The sequence below is a fragment of the Colius striatus genome, chromosome 1, assembly GCF_028858725.1.
Source record: "Colius striatus isolate bColStr4 chromosome 1, bColStr4.1.hap1, whole genome shotgun sequence".
NCBI lineage: Eukaryota > Metazoa > Chordata > Aves > Coliiformes > Coliidae > Colius > Colius striatus.
In genome coordinates this window covers 70640403-70657824 of record NC_084759.1, presented here as the reverse complement: position 1 = coordinate 70657824, position 17422 = coordinate 70640403, and the positions used below count along the sequence as shown (strand labels likewise).

Below are 17422 nucleotides of genomic sequence, written 5' to 3'. Positions count from 1 at the left end.
GAATAATGGCCTCTTATATGGAGACATACTTTGAGAGCTTTTAATCTGTATGGTAACTCTGCATATTAAAAATCTTTGACAATTTTGATGAAGACCAATTAAGGATCATGCATGGTAGCTGCTCTTTTAAGTTAACTAATTCCCTGAGTCCTGTGAATCTGCATTAGATAAAATTTCCAAAAATAACCTTTTCACTGAGGAATAAAACTGTCTAATTTTTTTCTAAAAAAAAATTTCTAAACAATTCAGTGTCTCTGTTGTAAAGACTTGTGAAAACTTCGGTGCAGACTTTATAAGGAACAAGAAAAGTGAACATTGAAAGACAATATTTGAGTATGAGATCACCTCAACATGTGTTAAGAAAGAAGGGTCAGGCAAAAAAAAAAAAAAAAATTAATCCTTTCCTAGAAAAGGAGTGTCAAGAGAGAATTAGGAAATTATATATAATACAATTGAAACCTTTTTGTTCTCGTACTTTTCATTTGAACTCCCTGATCTGCTCATTTTACCAAAGAAAAGAAAGATTAACAAAATTCCATCTTTGGAAAACAAATTTTGTAGCTGTCTTGAAGAGAAAACATGTGCATACTCTTTGTACTTTCTCAGAACTCCAAATTAGAAATTATTTTTAAGCAATTTTACATACAGAAAACAGCTCTATACAGAGATTCAGGGGGCTCATCTTTAAAAACAATAAATTGAAAATCCCCACAAAGCTGTGTTTCATCATGAATTTGTGCTTCTGGAGGCAAAGTGGTGGCCCTGGGAAGTGCCATGTAGTAGCTGAGGGTTAAGCATCCCAGAGCCCTGGGCAGCCAGGGCATCAAACTCAGGCACCACCTCGCACAGGGCAGCTCCCTCTGGGGACCATGCAGCCCCATAAGCGTTAGCTGCTGTTGACTTGCTCTTGTCCCACAGAAGCAAGGTGAGGCTTGTTTTTTTCTTGGAGCAGCTGCTTTGGACACATACACTGGGGGGCAAATTGGGCACCCATATGACTGATGATATCTGGAGAGCTGCTCTCCATGCTCGTTGCTAGACAACAGCTAGGCAAAAAAATAAATATATTAGCCAGGGGCTGATTTAGAGGGTGTGGAAGTAGGGCAGAAAGGGAGAGGAAGGGATGCTGAGGCTATTTTCCATCTGTTTTATTAAGCCAGTAGCAGCTGAGAGTTATCTCACATTGATACTGTAATGGCTTCTGATCATGAGTTGCTTCTGAAGATTTTAGTAATGTGGAAATCTTCTTTTTATGTTTTCATTAATTGCAGATACCTCAAGGTGTCTTTCAGTATGAATCAGTTTATGTGCTACACTTCCTGTTAACTAGATTTCTCCCAATAATCTCTCATCACATTATATCTCTCTCTTCCTGATTCTAATTATTGGAGCTTTGTATATGTTAACAGGCACTTCAGTTCACAAGTGATTGCACAGTTTTCTGAAGTACTTCAGAAACTTTCAATTACCTTTTAAGTTCTGTATACCAACTCGTGACTTCTGCTTACTTATTTACATTTGATGGAAATACTGTCACGCTGAAACCACGGGAAGCAAAAGGGACCATTTAAGTGACAGCAGAGCATTTTGTCGGCTGGAAGAGGCAGATCTGAATGTGACCTTCAGCTGGATGCTCTTAAGCTTGATTGGGATATGCAAATTACATTCTCTGTGTCTGGGAAGAGAGGAGATGCAGTTTAAACTACTCTTAATGATCTTGTCAATTCCCCCTCCCCCGAATCTAATATAGTAAGAGGATATTTAAAGAATTGACTTTTCCGATGTAGTGGTTGCCCAGCTGAATTTCTTCATATGTGCTCTGAGCAAGAAGTGATGGAATGATTAATTCAATCTTTTAATAGCATGTGGTCAGAATAAAAGGTGTTGTAATTCACAAGCAGTGAAAGTAGAAGCTGTAAAAATGCTGTTGGGGGTTGTGATACAATATCCTGTACTGTCTAGTAATACGATAATACTGCCAGTACTGACTTGAAAATGTGAAATGAAATATTTGGTCCTTTAAAAAGTATAGATTGTAGTGCAAGCTATAAATAATTTTCTGTTGACTTTTTTATTTCTTTGGTGACGTGCTAAAAATTTTAGCAGGTAGCAGTATTTTGCTTTTGTGTTTCCAGTTTGACCATAAGCATGTGATGGAGAAATACTACATTTGGTGGGGACTTTTGCAGGAGGAAAACACAGGTTTAAACAACAAATTTTTGGTGAAACTGAAACTTTACACTGTTAGATTGGGAGTTACATTGGGAAGGCTTTTGTATGCTTGGGGTATGACTGAGAGCAAGGTCTCAAAATGGTTTCTTACATCCTGAGGCATGTAAATCATCTGAGATGGAGCTGCATCCACTTGTTAGCTGTTCATAAAAGCTTCTTCACAGCGTCTTTGCAATCTTTGGTTTCTGTCACAGAGAGAAAAAAAAATTTCTAATGTCTCTAACTTTTGTAGGATGGGAAAATTCTTTCTTCATCTACTAGACTATGCAGAGCTATTTCCATTACCCCTATTTACATCTCCTGGGATGAGCTCCTCTTTTTATCTCTTACTTCACAACAGGAAAAATATATAATTACAAGATGACCCGACTTGAAGAGCGTTGAGAAGTTTTACATAAAATGACATTGCCCAAGGTATTGCACAGTTACATTTGCCCAGAGGGACAGAGTATGGGAGTAAGTATCAGTAAATCTGTTCAAAAGATAACCAGATGCTTTTTCGAGATTTAAAGATAACCTGTATATAACTTCCCTATCTTTAGTGTGACTGGAGTGAAAGAGAAGAAAGCCAATGAGTAAGATTTAATAGGTAAATATATAAACGGAATGAAAGATAAGCAGGGCAGAGAATACATAGCAAATGGAAATAATGCCCTTCTCTATTCTTGTGATAGTATTTTCCCATGTAAGAAATGATATGGGTAAATGGATCCTTTAAATATATGCATATGTAGGGAATGATTTCTTTCTTCTTGGAGGAAGTGTCTAGTTTCTTCTCCTGGTATTTTTAACAAATCTAGTAATCTTTCTTCACATGCAGGTTGTGGCTGTCCAGTTTACTGTAAGGAATTACCGGATTTCTTAATATTACTGCATCAACAGTCTTTCCCTTATTTCACGAAACCCTGCATTAGATTTTTGTGAAGTGCCTTTTATGAGTGACACCGGGACTGCACACATATGGATTGTCTCAGTTAAGCCATTAGTGGGGTACCCTTCAGCAGCTGCTCCTGTTAGAACATTCTGGTGCCCCACACGCATCTCCTATCTGCCTGGACGGCAGCAAGGCCCTGTCTTGGAAGCACAGACAGTGTTTTGTGGCCTCATCCGAGTCCCTAGCTGGCGTCTCCCCAAGACAAAATGATTGCGTAGTGGGGCCAAATATGCCATGTGTGGTGTAACGCCAGTGGGTAGACTGGTGCCAAATGTTCTTGCACAAGTTTGTCAATATGTGGTATCAGCTTTTATCTGAAATATCCTTGTTCCTTGAGACTAGTGTTTCTCCAGCAAAAAAATCTGTCTCAAGCCAGGAATAACAAGGATATTTAAGATAAGGAATAGCGTGAGATGGTAGAAGTTGTTCGATGACTGTTTGGAACTTGCAGAGTCGTGATTTCACTAACATAATTTGTACTTGTAGATCTAAGGCAATGTTTCTATCTCTTCTTTTTTTCTCTTTCTCTCTCCCTTTTCCACTTCAGTCCCCTCCCAGGGATCAAGTGTTCTCCTATTCCTACATATTTGGTTGGGAACTTCACTCCCAGAGCAGATTGTGGGCAAATCTGGATTCCTGATGAACCTTTGGCAGATTTTAATAGTGCGCTGTGGTATTTCCCAACTGTCTGATTTGTATAATGGTGTGTTCAATCTATCTGTTTGGCACTCATAAAAATTAGATTCAAATCTCTTATCTTTAGATGAGTTTTGGCTAAAGGAACAAAGTACCTGAGAAAAGCAAACATGGCCAGAAGTGAGATTTGGGACTCGGGAACTGCACTCTCCCTTATACTTTTGCTTTCTTTTACCTTAGGGCAGCTCCATATTTGTTGGGATCAAATTTCCTAACATCTCTCTGTCAAAATCAGCCTGAACTTGTATTGTAAAAACCTCAGATGTATGCTTCATCAAACTGTTTTTCAATGCAGCCATGTTTCCCATTGTCTTAGAGAAAGCCAATTCAGAAGTGGCAAGAAAACTTTGCAGATTAACCATCCTCTTTAGTTTTCTCCTTTCTCAGCCTCTTCCTTCTTTGGGGGCAACATTCGGAGTTTTTTTTGTGTGATCAATAAGCCTGATGCAGAAGGTCTGCATAGAGTTCATTGCATGAGGAGATTCTTCACAGCCAGAGTGAAGACAACATAAATCAGTTTGGAAAATTACCACTTACATTGGTTTTGAAAACTGCATTTTTTTTTTCTCTATACAGCCCTTCTGCCAAGTCTAGCAGCATCACAAAGTCCAGGATCAATATTACTGAGCATCCTATATGACAAATAAACCAAAACTACTCAGGCTTCAGTTGAAAGATGTGTGAAAATGCAGCTTCCATTGGCTCTCATAACCAGGCAGGACTTCTTTCCTCACTTGCAAACACTCCAGTAATACACTCTAGAAAAGAGGGTGCGGAAAATATATGTGCAAGTGCTGAGGAAATATTTTTCATATGACTTTGACAGTAGCTGACTTTTCTACCAGTCTTTGATTACAGTGCCTTAACTTAGACTATTTCCCATTTCCCATACCCCCACCAAACCACAGTTGATTTGCTGCTCCGTAAGAGCAGAAGGCCAAGCTGTCTGTGCAGGTCTCCTCCCTGGACCTTTTTTCGCCTTGAGAATACCGTCATGCAGAGATTTATGATTCACATGTATTAAATTTCTTAGAGATGTGTCTCTTTCAGTTAAATACTTGGAAGTAGGTGGGGAGGTGAAAAGAGGGGAAAAGGGGTTGAAGCACTAGAGAACAACCTTCTTTTGACCAAAAAAACTTCTTTCCTGTCTCTTTGAGGGTCTAACACTCCCTTCTGCATCTCCATTCTCACATACCTTCCACGCACACTTCTCCCTTTGCATTTATCCTCTTTCCAAGAATCACTAGAAGAAATACAGATAGGTGTGTCATGCAAATGAAAATTTTAGTGCAGCTTTCCACCCCCTTTCCCATTATTGCTAGCTAGGGAGATCTCTTATCACAGGACTTGGACTTCCAAGTGCCAAAAACTTTTGCTCTGAAAAGATGCCTCATTTAGGGTATTATTTTTCTTTAGCAAAACAATATTTCTTTCATTACTGTAATACTGGCTTTATAACTTCTTACTACTGCACCAGTTTATCTTGCATCTTTTCTGATATGTGGATTTCTTTTACTATAGTTAGGTCTTGCTGTGGACACTGGTACTCCAATCTTGTGATCTTGAACTAATAAATGTCTGTTGCTACCCAGTATCTCCCAAGACTCCCCAGTATGTTCATGAGATGAAAAATAAGAGGAGGAGAAGCTATTCTGCATATTAATTTTTCATAGCCCAACTTTCTCATGTGGTAAATAAGATATCTGCGGACAAGTCCTGGAATTGATTTTGGGAACCTGTACCTCTGGCTTCTGTGAAGGGCTTGTCACCTTGCCTGAAAATGTTATCACTTGGTCCCTATAAGCAAGCTCTCATGCTTGTCAAAAAGCTAAACAAATGCTATAAACCTACAGCAGGATTAAATTTGACTTCTTTTTTTCAGTTGTTTTCATTGACAATTAAAAAAAGATCATTAGTCTGGCTCAGCAGATGTTTACTGGTAACTTGTTTCTGTGTTGACAAGGTTGGGAAGAGATGGGAATACATATTAGCTCCTTAGCTGGGTGAGGAGGCTGCTTTTCTAGCTGGCGTAGCTGCCGAGTCCCCTGCTTTTGTGGCATTTGCTGCTGTGCTTCACCTCATCCATTTGTCCAGGCTTGCTGGACATGGTGTTGCCTTAGCTTGAGTTATGGCACTGATTGGTTTCCCAGGACTCCAGGCAGCCCAGACGGGTTACTGCCACTGCCCACGTTGCATGTGTGCAGGAGCTCGGCTGTGTTATGGAAATGTCCGTGTCACAGGACATGGGCTGCACGTGTGCTCCTGTGTTGGATATCCCAGCCTGAAATACAGGGAATGGAGCTTCCATGAATTTCCAGCAATGGTAAGTGTGAGCTACTGTTTGTTGGCACACAGTGTCTTAGGACCCGTGTGCTCCTTGTGCAAAGGTTAAACAAGAAACTTGGTCTTACAGATGCCAGGGGCTTTGCTGTGGTTTTGCGAGCGGTTATTAACAATCCATTTCCCCTATCATTGGCTGTGTGGGAGGCTTCTTAAATTAGATCTTCCTCTAGCTGCTGAAGTTCTTATAGCCATCTGGCTGCTGCTGTTCCATTAATAGCACCTTGAGATACTATGCGTTTGTAGGGTAAGGGACACATTTCCATGGTTTGGTTTCTCCTGCTGTTCTGGTTCTTCAACACCTTTCCCTTCCCATGAGTAACTCCCGGGCCAGCCTGTCTCTGTTACCTCCTTTTCCTCATGATTGGGTTGACTTCTGCAGAAATAAAGTAAGACAAAAGCTAGGAGTCTTGTCACTTACCTGGTGCAAAATTCCAGTTGTTTTGAGAACAGATACTCTTTGTGGGCAAGTAAGTCACCCTTACACAGTGCATCCCATCACTTCAGGGTACATTGGACCTGTTGGTCATGTACCAGTGCGCATGTGCGCATGACAGTTGTTCATCAGCAGAAGGACTGATAGCCTCAACTGCTGAAACCAGCAGGATACCTTTTCACAGAAGGACTAGTCAGGCTGGTTGCCACCTACCTGGTTTACAGCATTAAAAGCCTTCAATCTTGATTGCATATTGATGTTCCTTAGGAAAGTGATAGGGAGCAAGAGAGGTAGAAGATGTTTTGGTGTGCAAATTTGGGAAGACCATTTGCATTTGAAAGATCATCTGCACAGGTTTAGGATATGCAACATTTCTATTGGTGAATGCTGTTGTCATACAAGAAAAATACCCTAAGATTCTCAGTTTTTTATTCCTCAAGGACTTGAGCACCTGAAGTTGTCTTCTGTTACAATAGTCCAGGAATGACTTTTTTTTTGAGTCTGGACTCTGTTTACTTGGTTTCTCCAGAACAGAAGTTTACAGAGATGTTACTGTAAGGCTTACACAAAAGTCAATTACTGAAAGCTGCATGGATTCCCCAGCAGCCTATTGATTGCCTCTTGGAGTAGCAAATAAATTGTTTTTTTACATCTTCTCTGAAAGGGATCTTAATGGCCATAATATCAGCACTACTGCAGTGTAGATCAGGGAAAAAGAGTCGGATGTTGGGTTAGGAAAAACTACTCAGTAATTCGGTGGTAGACTGAACTGTATGAATTCTTTAGCCAACTAGAAGAACTCGACTGTGCTTTGTTCTGTGGCATTAGATGAGGACTGGCAATTACTGTTTGCCTTCTTTTTCTCACTTGGTGTTGCTGTACAGAAACAGCTCCAAACTTGACTCTTGTTATTCTGCCATCAAACTAAATAGTCATTGTGGCTTCTTTTATCTTTTTTTCCTTTTTATTTTTTCTTAATTTTTCCATTTGTGGTTCTGCTAGTTACCTTCAGGCAAAATATCTGCATGTAAATCATTCAGTTATAAGAGAAAGAAAAAAATCCAACTGTTAGGATTTGTCTAGGGGGGGGTCTCTTCAGTATAAATGCCACTGAAGTCCCTGTGTTGAGTGCCCAGTTCAGGAAGTACAGGCAGGGTGGTACCTCTGACCAGCTTTTCAGATGCCTTTGGGGGTAGTGGTCTTTTTTGCCTGATAAGGACTGGAGACTGATTCAGATAATCTAAATTTTGCCTTTGGCCTTCGATATCTTAAAAAGAGTGTTTAATGATGTGATGAATGTAAAGATATTATATTTTACTGTCCACATGATTCATAATATTTCACAGTGGATGAGATGGAACTTTGTATAAATTTGATGCAATTTGCTTTTAATAAACTTTTAATACTTCTTTCTTTCTTTCTCCCTTTTTTTTCCCTGAGGTTTGCATTGTCTGTGTTCATACAGTATGTTTCTGCAAAGACAAACATTTAATGCTTTTGTTTTGATTTGGCTACTTCGGCTATCCCCATCGGTACCCCAGAGCTGAAATTTTGCTCACAGGAGCTGATCATTGATATGGAAGTTGTCACTGATAGGGGGCTGCAGTCTGTTTTCTTTCTGTGGTCTTGGCAGTTGCAGAAACGTCTTGACAGCCTTCTTTAAGAGTTCCTTGAAAATTAGTATTTTTTAAAAAATTACAGAGTTGCCTTAAATTCTTTGTATTATGAGCTTTGTGTGAAGATTTCTCTGTACATGAAAGTTATTTCAGATTAAGGAGAAGTATATTTTAAAAGACAATAATTATTTTAAAATAGCTTTATGGCTGGACATATTTATTACAGAATTAATCTGCCTTATTTTTCTGCTTGAGCTTGGTCCACTTGCAAAAAGACAGGCTTATTTCTTCCAAATATGTTGGGATGCAGGCAGAACCTTCAGCCTGGAAGGAGCCTTTCTCAGACTTTGTCATGATAAAGCAGCACTGAAGGACTGCAGGCTGGTTTCTTCAAACACAAAGGGACTGTAACAGCTAGTGCTTGGCCAGGAGATTTCATTAGCACCTGGGCTGTACGGTTCTCATATCCCATAGTGAGATCCCCAGCATTACGCCTATCTAATTGACATCAGTATCTACCTGCTTACCAGGAGAAGAGGCAGAACAAGCTGGGTTGTTTCAAATGAGGTGCAAGAAACACCCGAGGGAATCTCTCCCAGAGTCACAAAGGTGTTGGATCTCCACTGCCTCCTGTCACAGAAGGCTCCTAGCCTCCAGCCATGCTCAGCTCAACCTCTCTCACAAGATAAACCAAGATCTACTGGAAAACCAGGCTGAGCCCAGCTCTGCTTTGAAAGTTTGCTGATGGGTTTCATCTAGGAAGAGGTGATGAAAAGGTGGATATTTCTCAAAATTCCCAACAGTGGAGTCCTAGTGGGAACAGGGCATCAACAAACCGCCTTTCACTGTAGCAGCCACTGGCATACACATACAGCCTGGATTTGATCTTGAGCACTTTTTTTTGATGTAAGAACTAGCAGTGTCTCATTTTCATGGAGATTCAATTTACATTAAAGTATCTGTCTCAATGGAAACAGTACACCTTTTTTACAGATTCAAATTAATTTAAGATTAATAAAAATTAAGAATTGAGAGATTATTTTGTTGGTGGATTGTTTTATTTGTTTGGATTTTTTGGTTGTTCTTATGTCATCGTTGTCCCCCTGCATCCCACCTGCAAAAATGTGTTTCATTTTTTCTCTTTGTTTCCCATTTTGGCAGAAGTGAGCCACTAAACTGAGATGTGACATGCAGTGTTGTGTCTGTTCAAAATCGTTCTGTGTTGAAGTTGTATTCTATGCCTGCTGTAAATAAACAGATACTGGCCATTATTCCATGTGTCTGCAGCCTTCATTTCTCCCTGGGTGCTTCCTTATGTCCTTGGAGCTACTGCTACAAGCAGGCCTATTTTAAAGCTCTCTGTAATGTAGGATCTCACTGGACGCTTTTGTGCAGTGGAGTCTGTCATGCTCTCATTGCAGGTTGGTAATGTACCTGTTTTGAGTGGCTGTTGTGACCAAAAGTTCATGTATCATAGAAACATAGAATGGTAGGGGTTGGAAGGGACTTTTAGAGATCATCTACTCCAACTACTTGCAGAAGCAGGTCCACTTAGATCAGGTTGCATAGGAACACATCCAGGCAGGTCTTGAAGACCTCCAGAGAAGGAGACTCCACATGCTCCTTGGGCAGTCTGTGCCAGGGCTCCATCACTCTCGCAGTGAAATAGTTTTTTCTTTTGTTTAAATGGAACTTTTTGTGTTTCAGCTTCATCCCTTTACCCCTTATTGCTAGATACAACAGAAAAAAGGGATGTCCCAATCTCCTGATACCCACCATTTAGATATTTGTAAATATTAATGAGATCCCCCCTCAGTCTCCTCCAGACTAAACAGCCCCAGTTCCCGCGGCCTTTCCTCATATGAAAGATGTTCCAGTTCCCTGATCATCTTGGTGGCCCTGCGCTGGACTCTCCAGAAGTTCGCTGTCCCGCTTGAGCTGAGGAGCCCAGAACTGGACACAGGACTCCAGATGAGGCCTCACCAGGGCAGAGTAGAGGGGGAGCAGAACCTCCCTCGACCTGCTGGCCACACTCTTCTTGATGCATCCTGGGATGCCATTGGCCTTCTTGGCCACGAGGGCACATTGCTGGCTGATGTTCAGTTTATTATCAACCAGCACTACCAGGTCTCTCTCCGCAGAGCTGCTCTCCAGCAGTTCATTCCCCAGCCTGTGCTGATGCATGGGGTTGTTCCTCCCCAGATGCAGGACTCTGCACTTGTCCTTGTTGAACCTCATGAGGTTCTTCTCTGCCCAACTCTCAAGCTGGTCGAGATCCCGCTGAATGGCAGCACAGCCTTCTGGTGAATCAGCCAGTCCTCCCAGTTTGGTGTCATCAGCCAACTTGCTGAGGATACACTCAAGACTGGCCCCAGAACCGATCCCTGTGGAACTCCACTGGCCACAGGCCTCCAACTCAATTCTGTGCCATTGATCACCACCCTCTGGGCTCTGTCACTCAGCCAGCTCTTGATCCACCTCACCATCCGCTTATCCAAGCCACACTGCTTGAGCTTTCTGATGAGGATGTTATGGGAGACAGTGTCAAAAGCCTTGCTGAAGTCAAGGTAGATGACATCTGCTGCTTTCCCCTCATCTAGCCAGCCGATTATGCCCTCATAGAAGGCTATCAGGTTGGTCAAACAGGATTTCCCCTTGGTAAATCCATATGGACTCCCCTTGATAACCATCTTTTCCTTCATATGTCCAGTGATAACATTCAGGATGAGTTGTTCCATCACCTTTCCAGGGATGGATGTGAGGCTGACCGGCCTGTAGTTTCCTGGGTCGTCCTTCCTGCCCTTTTTGAAGACTGACGTGACACTGGCCTTTCTCCAGTCCTCAGGCACCTCGCCTGTCCTCCACGATTGTTCAAAAATGATGGAGAGCAGCTTAGCAAGTATATTAAAAAGTTGTCCTTTTCCTTGTAGTCCTTATGTCAGGATAAGACCAGGTATTTTCCTTCATTTTTCTCTCCTGAGGAGCATTTCATCACAGTGACACCCGTTATTATTTTGCTCTTCTGACTTACCATTTTTCTTTGATATTATTGCCCTTTCTCCAGCCCTGACTTCTTTTCCTCTATAGTGAATTAATTTAGCATGAAAATTTCACCTCTTCAGTAGTTGGATATAGTGATGCAGTGATGGAAATGAGTGACAGCACCTGTACGCAACATGCAAAATGCAAATGTCAGGCTGGCAATGTTGTAAGAGTGGAGGAAGCAGGTGGAGGCACGGGCCACAGAATAGAAAGAGAAGATACTCAGGCCCAAAGGAAAGCAATTTCTCTTGAGGAAATTCCTTTTGTTGTTGCTACAATATTGGTTTTTGTTAGCTATAGTGAAATTAAACAAAATTTGGAATGATTTAATTCTCTTTTGTTCTCTGGATTCTATACCCAAATGCACAGATGAAGTGGTATGAAAGATAAATGGGAAGGGAGAACTCTGGGGAGGAAGCAAACCTCACATTTGTGCAACTTACTTTTTCACATTTCCACACAGTTTTCAATGTAGTTTATGATTGAATTAACAAAACTTTAAAAGAAAATTATTCAGTGAATTTCAGCCCATGTTTTTGCCTTCTGGACAACATTTTCTGTACAAGTACATATGCAGTTCATCAATACAACAGATCAATACAATGTGTATTGATCTACTATGGCCAGAAATGGCCTTTCCTGCTTTAACACCAAGGCAATACCAGTGCTCCCTGTATGGATTTAAAACTGTTCAACCTCTCAGGAAAGGCCTCAGAATGGATCTTGCCACATGGACTTGAGTGAACAAAGAGGTATTTCATTTGCAAGAGTTTATTTTTCAGAGTCTTGAACTTTTTGAGCTCACAAAAGCTGAAAAAAACTTTGTTTCAGATTGGTCTGCCATCTTCCAAAGACTATTGCCCCGTTTCTGGTTAAAAGACTTGTCTCCTCTCAGCATGCCTTTGGTACAAGGCAGTGTGTTTGTGCTTTTATGTGGTCCACAATCTTGAACAGCTGGCATTTATGGTTCTTCCTTTTACGAACACAGATCATTCAGGCAGGGATTGTTCACTCCATGGGTGAAAAGAGAATAGGTCTCCTTGGCAATTTTTAAGCATATCCGGTCACTCTGAAGCACAAGGTCTGTTCACAGAAAGGTGACAACAGTTTGTTTCACACTAAGAGCATTTATTTTTCTTCCTCTTTAAAATCTTTACTTCCTGTCTGTATTTTGAAAACCTGCAAAAACACTTCATTATTCCTTTTTTTTTTTCCCTGCTTTACTGACAGAGAACAGATCAGGAAAATGTAGTCTAAAATGGCCAAGTCTGGAAAAGTATTAAGTAATACAAAAATAACCAGAGTGGACAGTTTACCCAAGTATTTAATGTAAGGCCTAGCTTTACGTTCTAGATTTAACTGTTGAAAAAAAATGTGGGTATTCTACTAAGAGTGTATTATGAAAAATATTTTTGTTGGAAGCTGCAGGACTGCTTATAACCGAAACCCTTTAGGAAAGCTCTTGGCAAAGTTTTATTTAGCTCAAGTTGTATATATTGGGGCACCTATATGCATGGATATCACTGTAATAGGAATTAGCTTTCAAACACTTCCAGACAATTCTCACTCAGCATGGATGGGAAGAATTATATTGTTACCTGAAGAGAACAGAAGTTCATGTTTAATCATGTTGGAAAGAACTATGTATTTCAGAAGAGGTGAAATCTGGGTCTTTTTTGAAGTTGCTGTGAAGAAAGAGACTTATATCAGTGCTAGTTCTATGTTTTAAGTCCATATAAAATGTGACCTTGTGTTGCACAACAAAGCAATCCACTAAAAACCTAGAAATCAAACCAGAAAGTCCTTTGATAGATGGAAGTCAGAATTTTTTAACATTTGCTATCTATAACATTGCCTACGGACACTGTACTGTGGCAAAATGAAATATTCAGCAACGTTTTCTGTGTACAAATACCTATCAGCTTTTTATTAATTGCAAGCAGAAATTCACCTTGGTTGTCTGAAGACCACACAGTGAAAGATTTGCCACCTCATAAAAAACAATTGTATTTGATATTTGACCTAATTCATGACTTCTTCAAGCAGTTAAATTAGCATACCTTTGCTATCCTTTGGCCGAGGGGCTTCCTCAGTCTTGGAGGGATACATTGGGCAACCCATGGCCACCATGAATGCTCATAGTCAGGATGGTGGCCGTCCTGCCAGGGCCATCCCAGCTGTTTTTTGGCTTGCTTTGTGTGTGTGCCCTGCCTGCTGGGCTGCCACTTGCCCTGGGTTAAAGAGTGCCTGTTGGGGTGGAGGTGATGTGGAGCTGTCTGTGGGCATCAGGGACAATGGCTTCTGCAAGAGAGGGCTGGGCTAAGTAGGAGAAGCAGGTGAGGGGTTTCATGCAATAAATTGTCCCCTCCTTCTGAGGCGAGAGCTGGGGTGATTTTCAACAGGGAGAGTGCTCAATTACACCAGTAAATGAGATCAGCTGGGTCCCGCCCTCTAGACATGTCATCTTTGATTGAGCTGTTTGCTGTTTCCCTCATGTTACTGGTAGAGACTTACCTTTCGTCAGTCCTAAACTTTTCAGGTTTTCATGCTGCCAACTGGTTTTTTTTCCCCCTGTACACAAGGAATAAACCATCCCTGAGCTTACTTGTAACAGTTGCCACTTTGTTCTGTAACGAGGTGAAAATTTTAAAGGGCGGATTACTGCAGGATGACAAAATGTATGCAAATTGAAATGAGAAACTTTCTGAACTGGCTGTTTGCATTTTGTGTCGTCAATCTCAGTCTTTTGTGAACTGTTAATACTGGAAAATTACAGAGCAGTAAATAATGGTGGATGCTCAATAGTTTGGGGTGGTTTTTTCCCATATAGTTTTCTTTTGAGGTTGTTTATTGTACTGTCTTGAATAGCCTGTTAAGTGTACACCTCAAAAATATAACTTAAGTTCTTAATCATGTTACTATTGTGAACTAAACTTGTGTTATTTCTTTTCCTTCATAGTTTTCCCTACACAAAATGGAAAGGTTGCTATAGTGACTGGAGGTGCTAAAGGAATTGGTTACCAAACTGTGAAGCATTTGGCAAGACTTGGCATGCACGTTATAATAGGTAATTGTTTTCCTAAAATTAATATATTTTTTATATCAGAAAGCCATTTTTTTCTTTTGAGGAGTATTTTCTTTCCAGTATAAGTAAAGATATGTCAGGGGAAGATAGAAAGTTTTACTAGTATTTAGAACAAATAAAGATTTAATTTATGTTTCACATTGGAAGATCTTAAAGAAAAGGAGAAGAGACTTTTTTTTCTGCAAAACTTAAAAGAGTTGAGCTACCTTAAAAAAGAAGTAAAGAATAAGGTCATATAAAAACCTCAAAACTATGGATATTACAAAAATATTTTATTATCTTGCTACTAAGGATAGGCTATACTTCAAAGTTAGGGTGTGTATGTTCATTAAGAGGAAATCTGGTGAAAGCTTTGAAGGAACGTTTAGTCAACATCTTCATCAGCGACCTGGATGAGGGGACAGAGTGTACCCTCAGCAAGTTGTCTGATGACACCAAACTGGGAGGACTGGCTGATTCCCCAGCAGGCTGTGCTGCCACTCAGCGGGATCTCGACCAGCTTGAGAGTTGGGCAGAGAGGAACCTCATGAGGTTCAACAAGGGCAAGTGCAGAGTCCTGCATCTGGGAAGGAACAACCCCATGCACCAGTACAGGCTGGGGAATGAACTGCTGAAGAGCAGCTCTGCAGAGAGAGACCTAGGAGTCCTGATTGATAATAACTGAACATCAGCCAGCAATGTGCCCTCGTGGCCAAGAAGGCCAATGGCATCCTGGGATGCATCAAGAAGAGTGTGGTCAGCAGGTTAAGGGAGGTTCTTCTCCCCCTCTACTCTGCCCTGGTGAGGCCTCATCTGGAGTCCTGTGTCCAGTTTTGGGCTCCTCAGCTGAAGAGGGACAGAGAACTGTGGGAACTGGGTCTGTTTAGTCTGGAGAAGAGGAGACTGAGAGGAGATCTTATTAATATTTATAAATATCTAAAGGATGGATGTCAGGAGGTTGGGACATCCCTTTTTTCTATAGTAGCTAGCAACAGGACAAGGGGTAATGGGATGAAGCTGGAACATAAAAAGTCCCACATAAATATAAGAAAAAACTATTTCACTGTTCAAGTGAGGGAGCCCTGGCACAGGCTGCCCAGAGGGGTTGTGGAGTCTCTTTTCTTGGAGGACTTCAAGACCTGCCTGGACATGTTCCTATATGACCTGATCTAGGTGACCCTGCTTCTGCAGGGGGGTTGGACTAGATGATCTCTAAAGATCCCTTCCAAGCCCTACCATTCTATGATTCAATGAATATTTCAGTCTGTAGTGGGGGATGATCTGTGTTATAAGGGCAGAGGAAGCCGTTCTAACTTCATCCATGGTAAAAATTGAACTTTTCATGTCAATCTGAGGTGAGCTGGGCAACTTACTCTATGGAGCTGCGCATTTCTCTTCATTGATTATAAAGAGTTTATAAGGTGACTGTGTTAGACTGAGACATCTGATATTAGGATAGATGAATTTCTGTAGAACTTTAAAAATGTCCTAAGGGCACAATTTCTTCTCTCTGCTACATAAAATATTGTGAGACTTTTTTTCTCTATTTTGTTAAGGTTTTATACCGTATACATGCACTACTATATCTACTAAATCTGTGCGTAATGTCATGAATACTCCTATGTTTAAGATGTTACATTTTGCTTCCTTTTTCTTTCTTTAACTAGATTTTTACCTAAACTATAACTTACACTATAAGTCACTGGAGGCTGGTATTTCATAATAGTTGGTGATGCCGTTTTATTTAGCTTTTATACAGAATATGCTTTCTCTAAGGTTTTGTGTAGGCATCTTAAACCTCCCCCAACAACTCCACAGTAAACAATAAAAGAATACATTAGCCATGTATTTTTAGTCTAGTGCAGGCAGTAACACTGATGGACTTAACATTGGAAGTGTACAGGTGTACTGTGGGATATGACTTTCTCAAACATGATTTAATAGATGCTTCAAAACCAAGCATCTGTGACATTTGGGCAGATGCTGCTATATGTAGCTAGATGATAGCTAATGATGTCAGCATTAATATTTCACTAATGAAGATGTTTTTCATGTTTAAGGCAGACTGCAAAAATGTAGTCATGGGGAAAACAAAAAAATCTTTCTCTTTGCTTACAGTCATGGAAACACAGAGCATTAGTTCTTTTTTAAGACCTATTTTATACCATTTATTGTTTTGGGTATTTTGTGTAACAAAATTCGGTGTGAGATGTTTGGGGAAGAAAAAGTAACATTTAATTACAAGATCTCTAAATAAGCTAATTTTTTTCAACTCACAATCACCCTCTCATAGATCTCGTTCACTCACACCCTTACTCTCACACACACCAAGATGTGTGTGCTTATGTGGTCAGGCGTGTATCACTTGTGTGCAGCAGGGGAAAAGATACACCAGCTACTGAGTCCTCCTCCTGTCTCTTTGGTTCTTCTTGATCTGAAATGACAGGCTAGTTTATGGAGGCTTTTATACCCTTTAGGAGACATCAATTCTTAGCACATTTTTCCATGTCTGGAATATAGGCTATGTGCATAAGCCTATTTTTTGGGTGAGACAAGAGGAAAAGTAATGGTGTAGGTGATAATGCTGCAACCCGGATGTTACCTTTCTGGTGGCAGAGTGCATGGTCTGCCAGCAATTCCCATGTGCAGTGGCATTGATATAAACAACACAGGTTGAGTGTCCTGGAAACATGTCCTTTAAGGGACATTCTTTTAACTCTTTGCTCTGCTTTTTCTTCTGAAGCTTAGAGACACATACTTCCGTTCATTCTTCAGTTGTACCAACATTAATATTTGCATTACAAATCTCTACAACTGTAAATTAATTAAATTAATTATAGGAAGCATTTCATGAGTAAGACTTTCAACCGATTCAATTCTTTCAGGCAAACTCTGACCTAAACACCGAGCCTGGTGAGTCACAGCCCTCTTTGCCTTCAAAACTCTTCAGAACAAAAAGCCTTGTCAGTAGAATGGATAGTCTCAGGCTTTGTTCCAGCTGCAAGATTAAAACAGCCTCAGAGGCATGTTAAAGGCAATGACCTTCCATCCTTGTTGCTAAT

The 17422-nt window shown here is 40.6% G+C and overlaps 1 protein-coding gene across 2 annotated transcripts in view; it reads left to right on the top strand.

The window, feature by feature from the left end:
• Positions 1-17422, top strand: part of DHRSX (dehydrogenase/reductase X-linked) — a 171704-nt gene that overhangs the window by 22377 nt on the left and 131905 nt on the right. For both annotated transcript variants that reach the window (XM_061998544.1, XM_061998536.1), the window contains one exon: positions 14256-14363. In XM_061998544.1, the coding sequence (XP_061854528.1) occupies positions 14256-14363 (108 nt within the window). The remainder of the gene's footprint in view (positions 1-14255; positions 14364-17422) is intronic.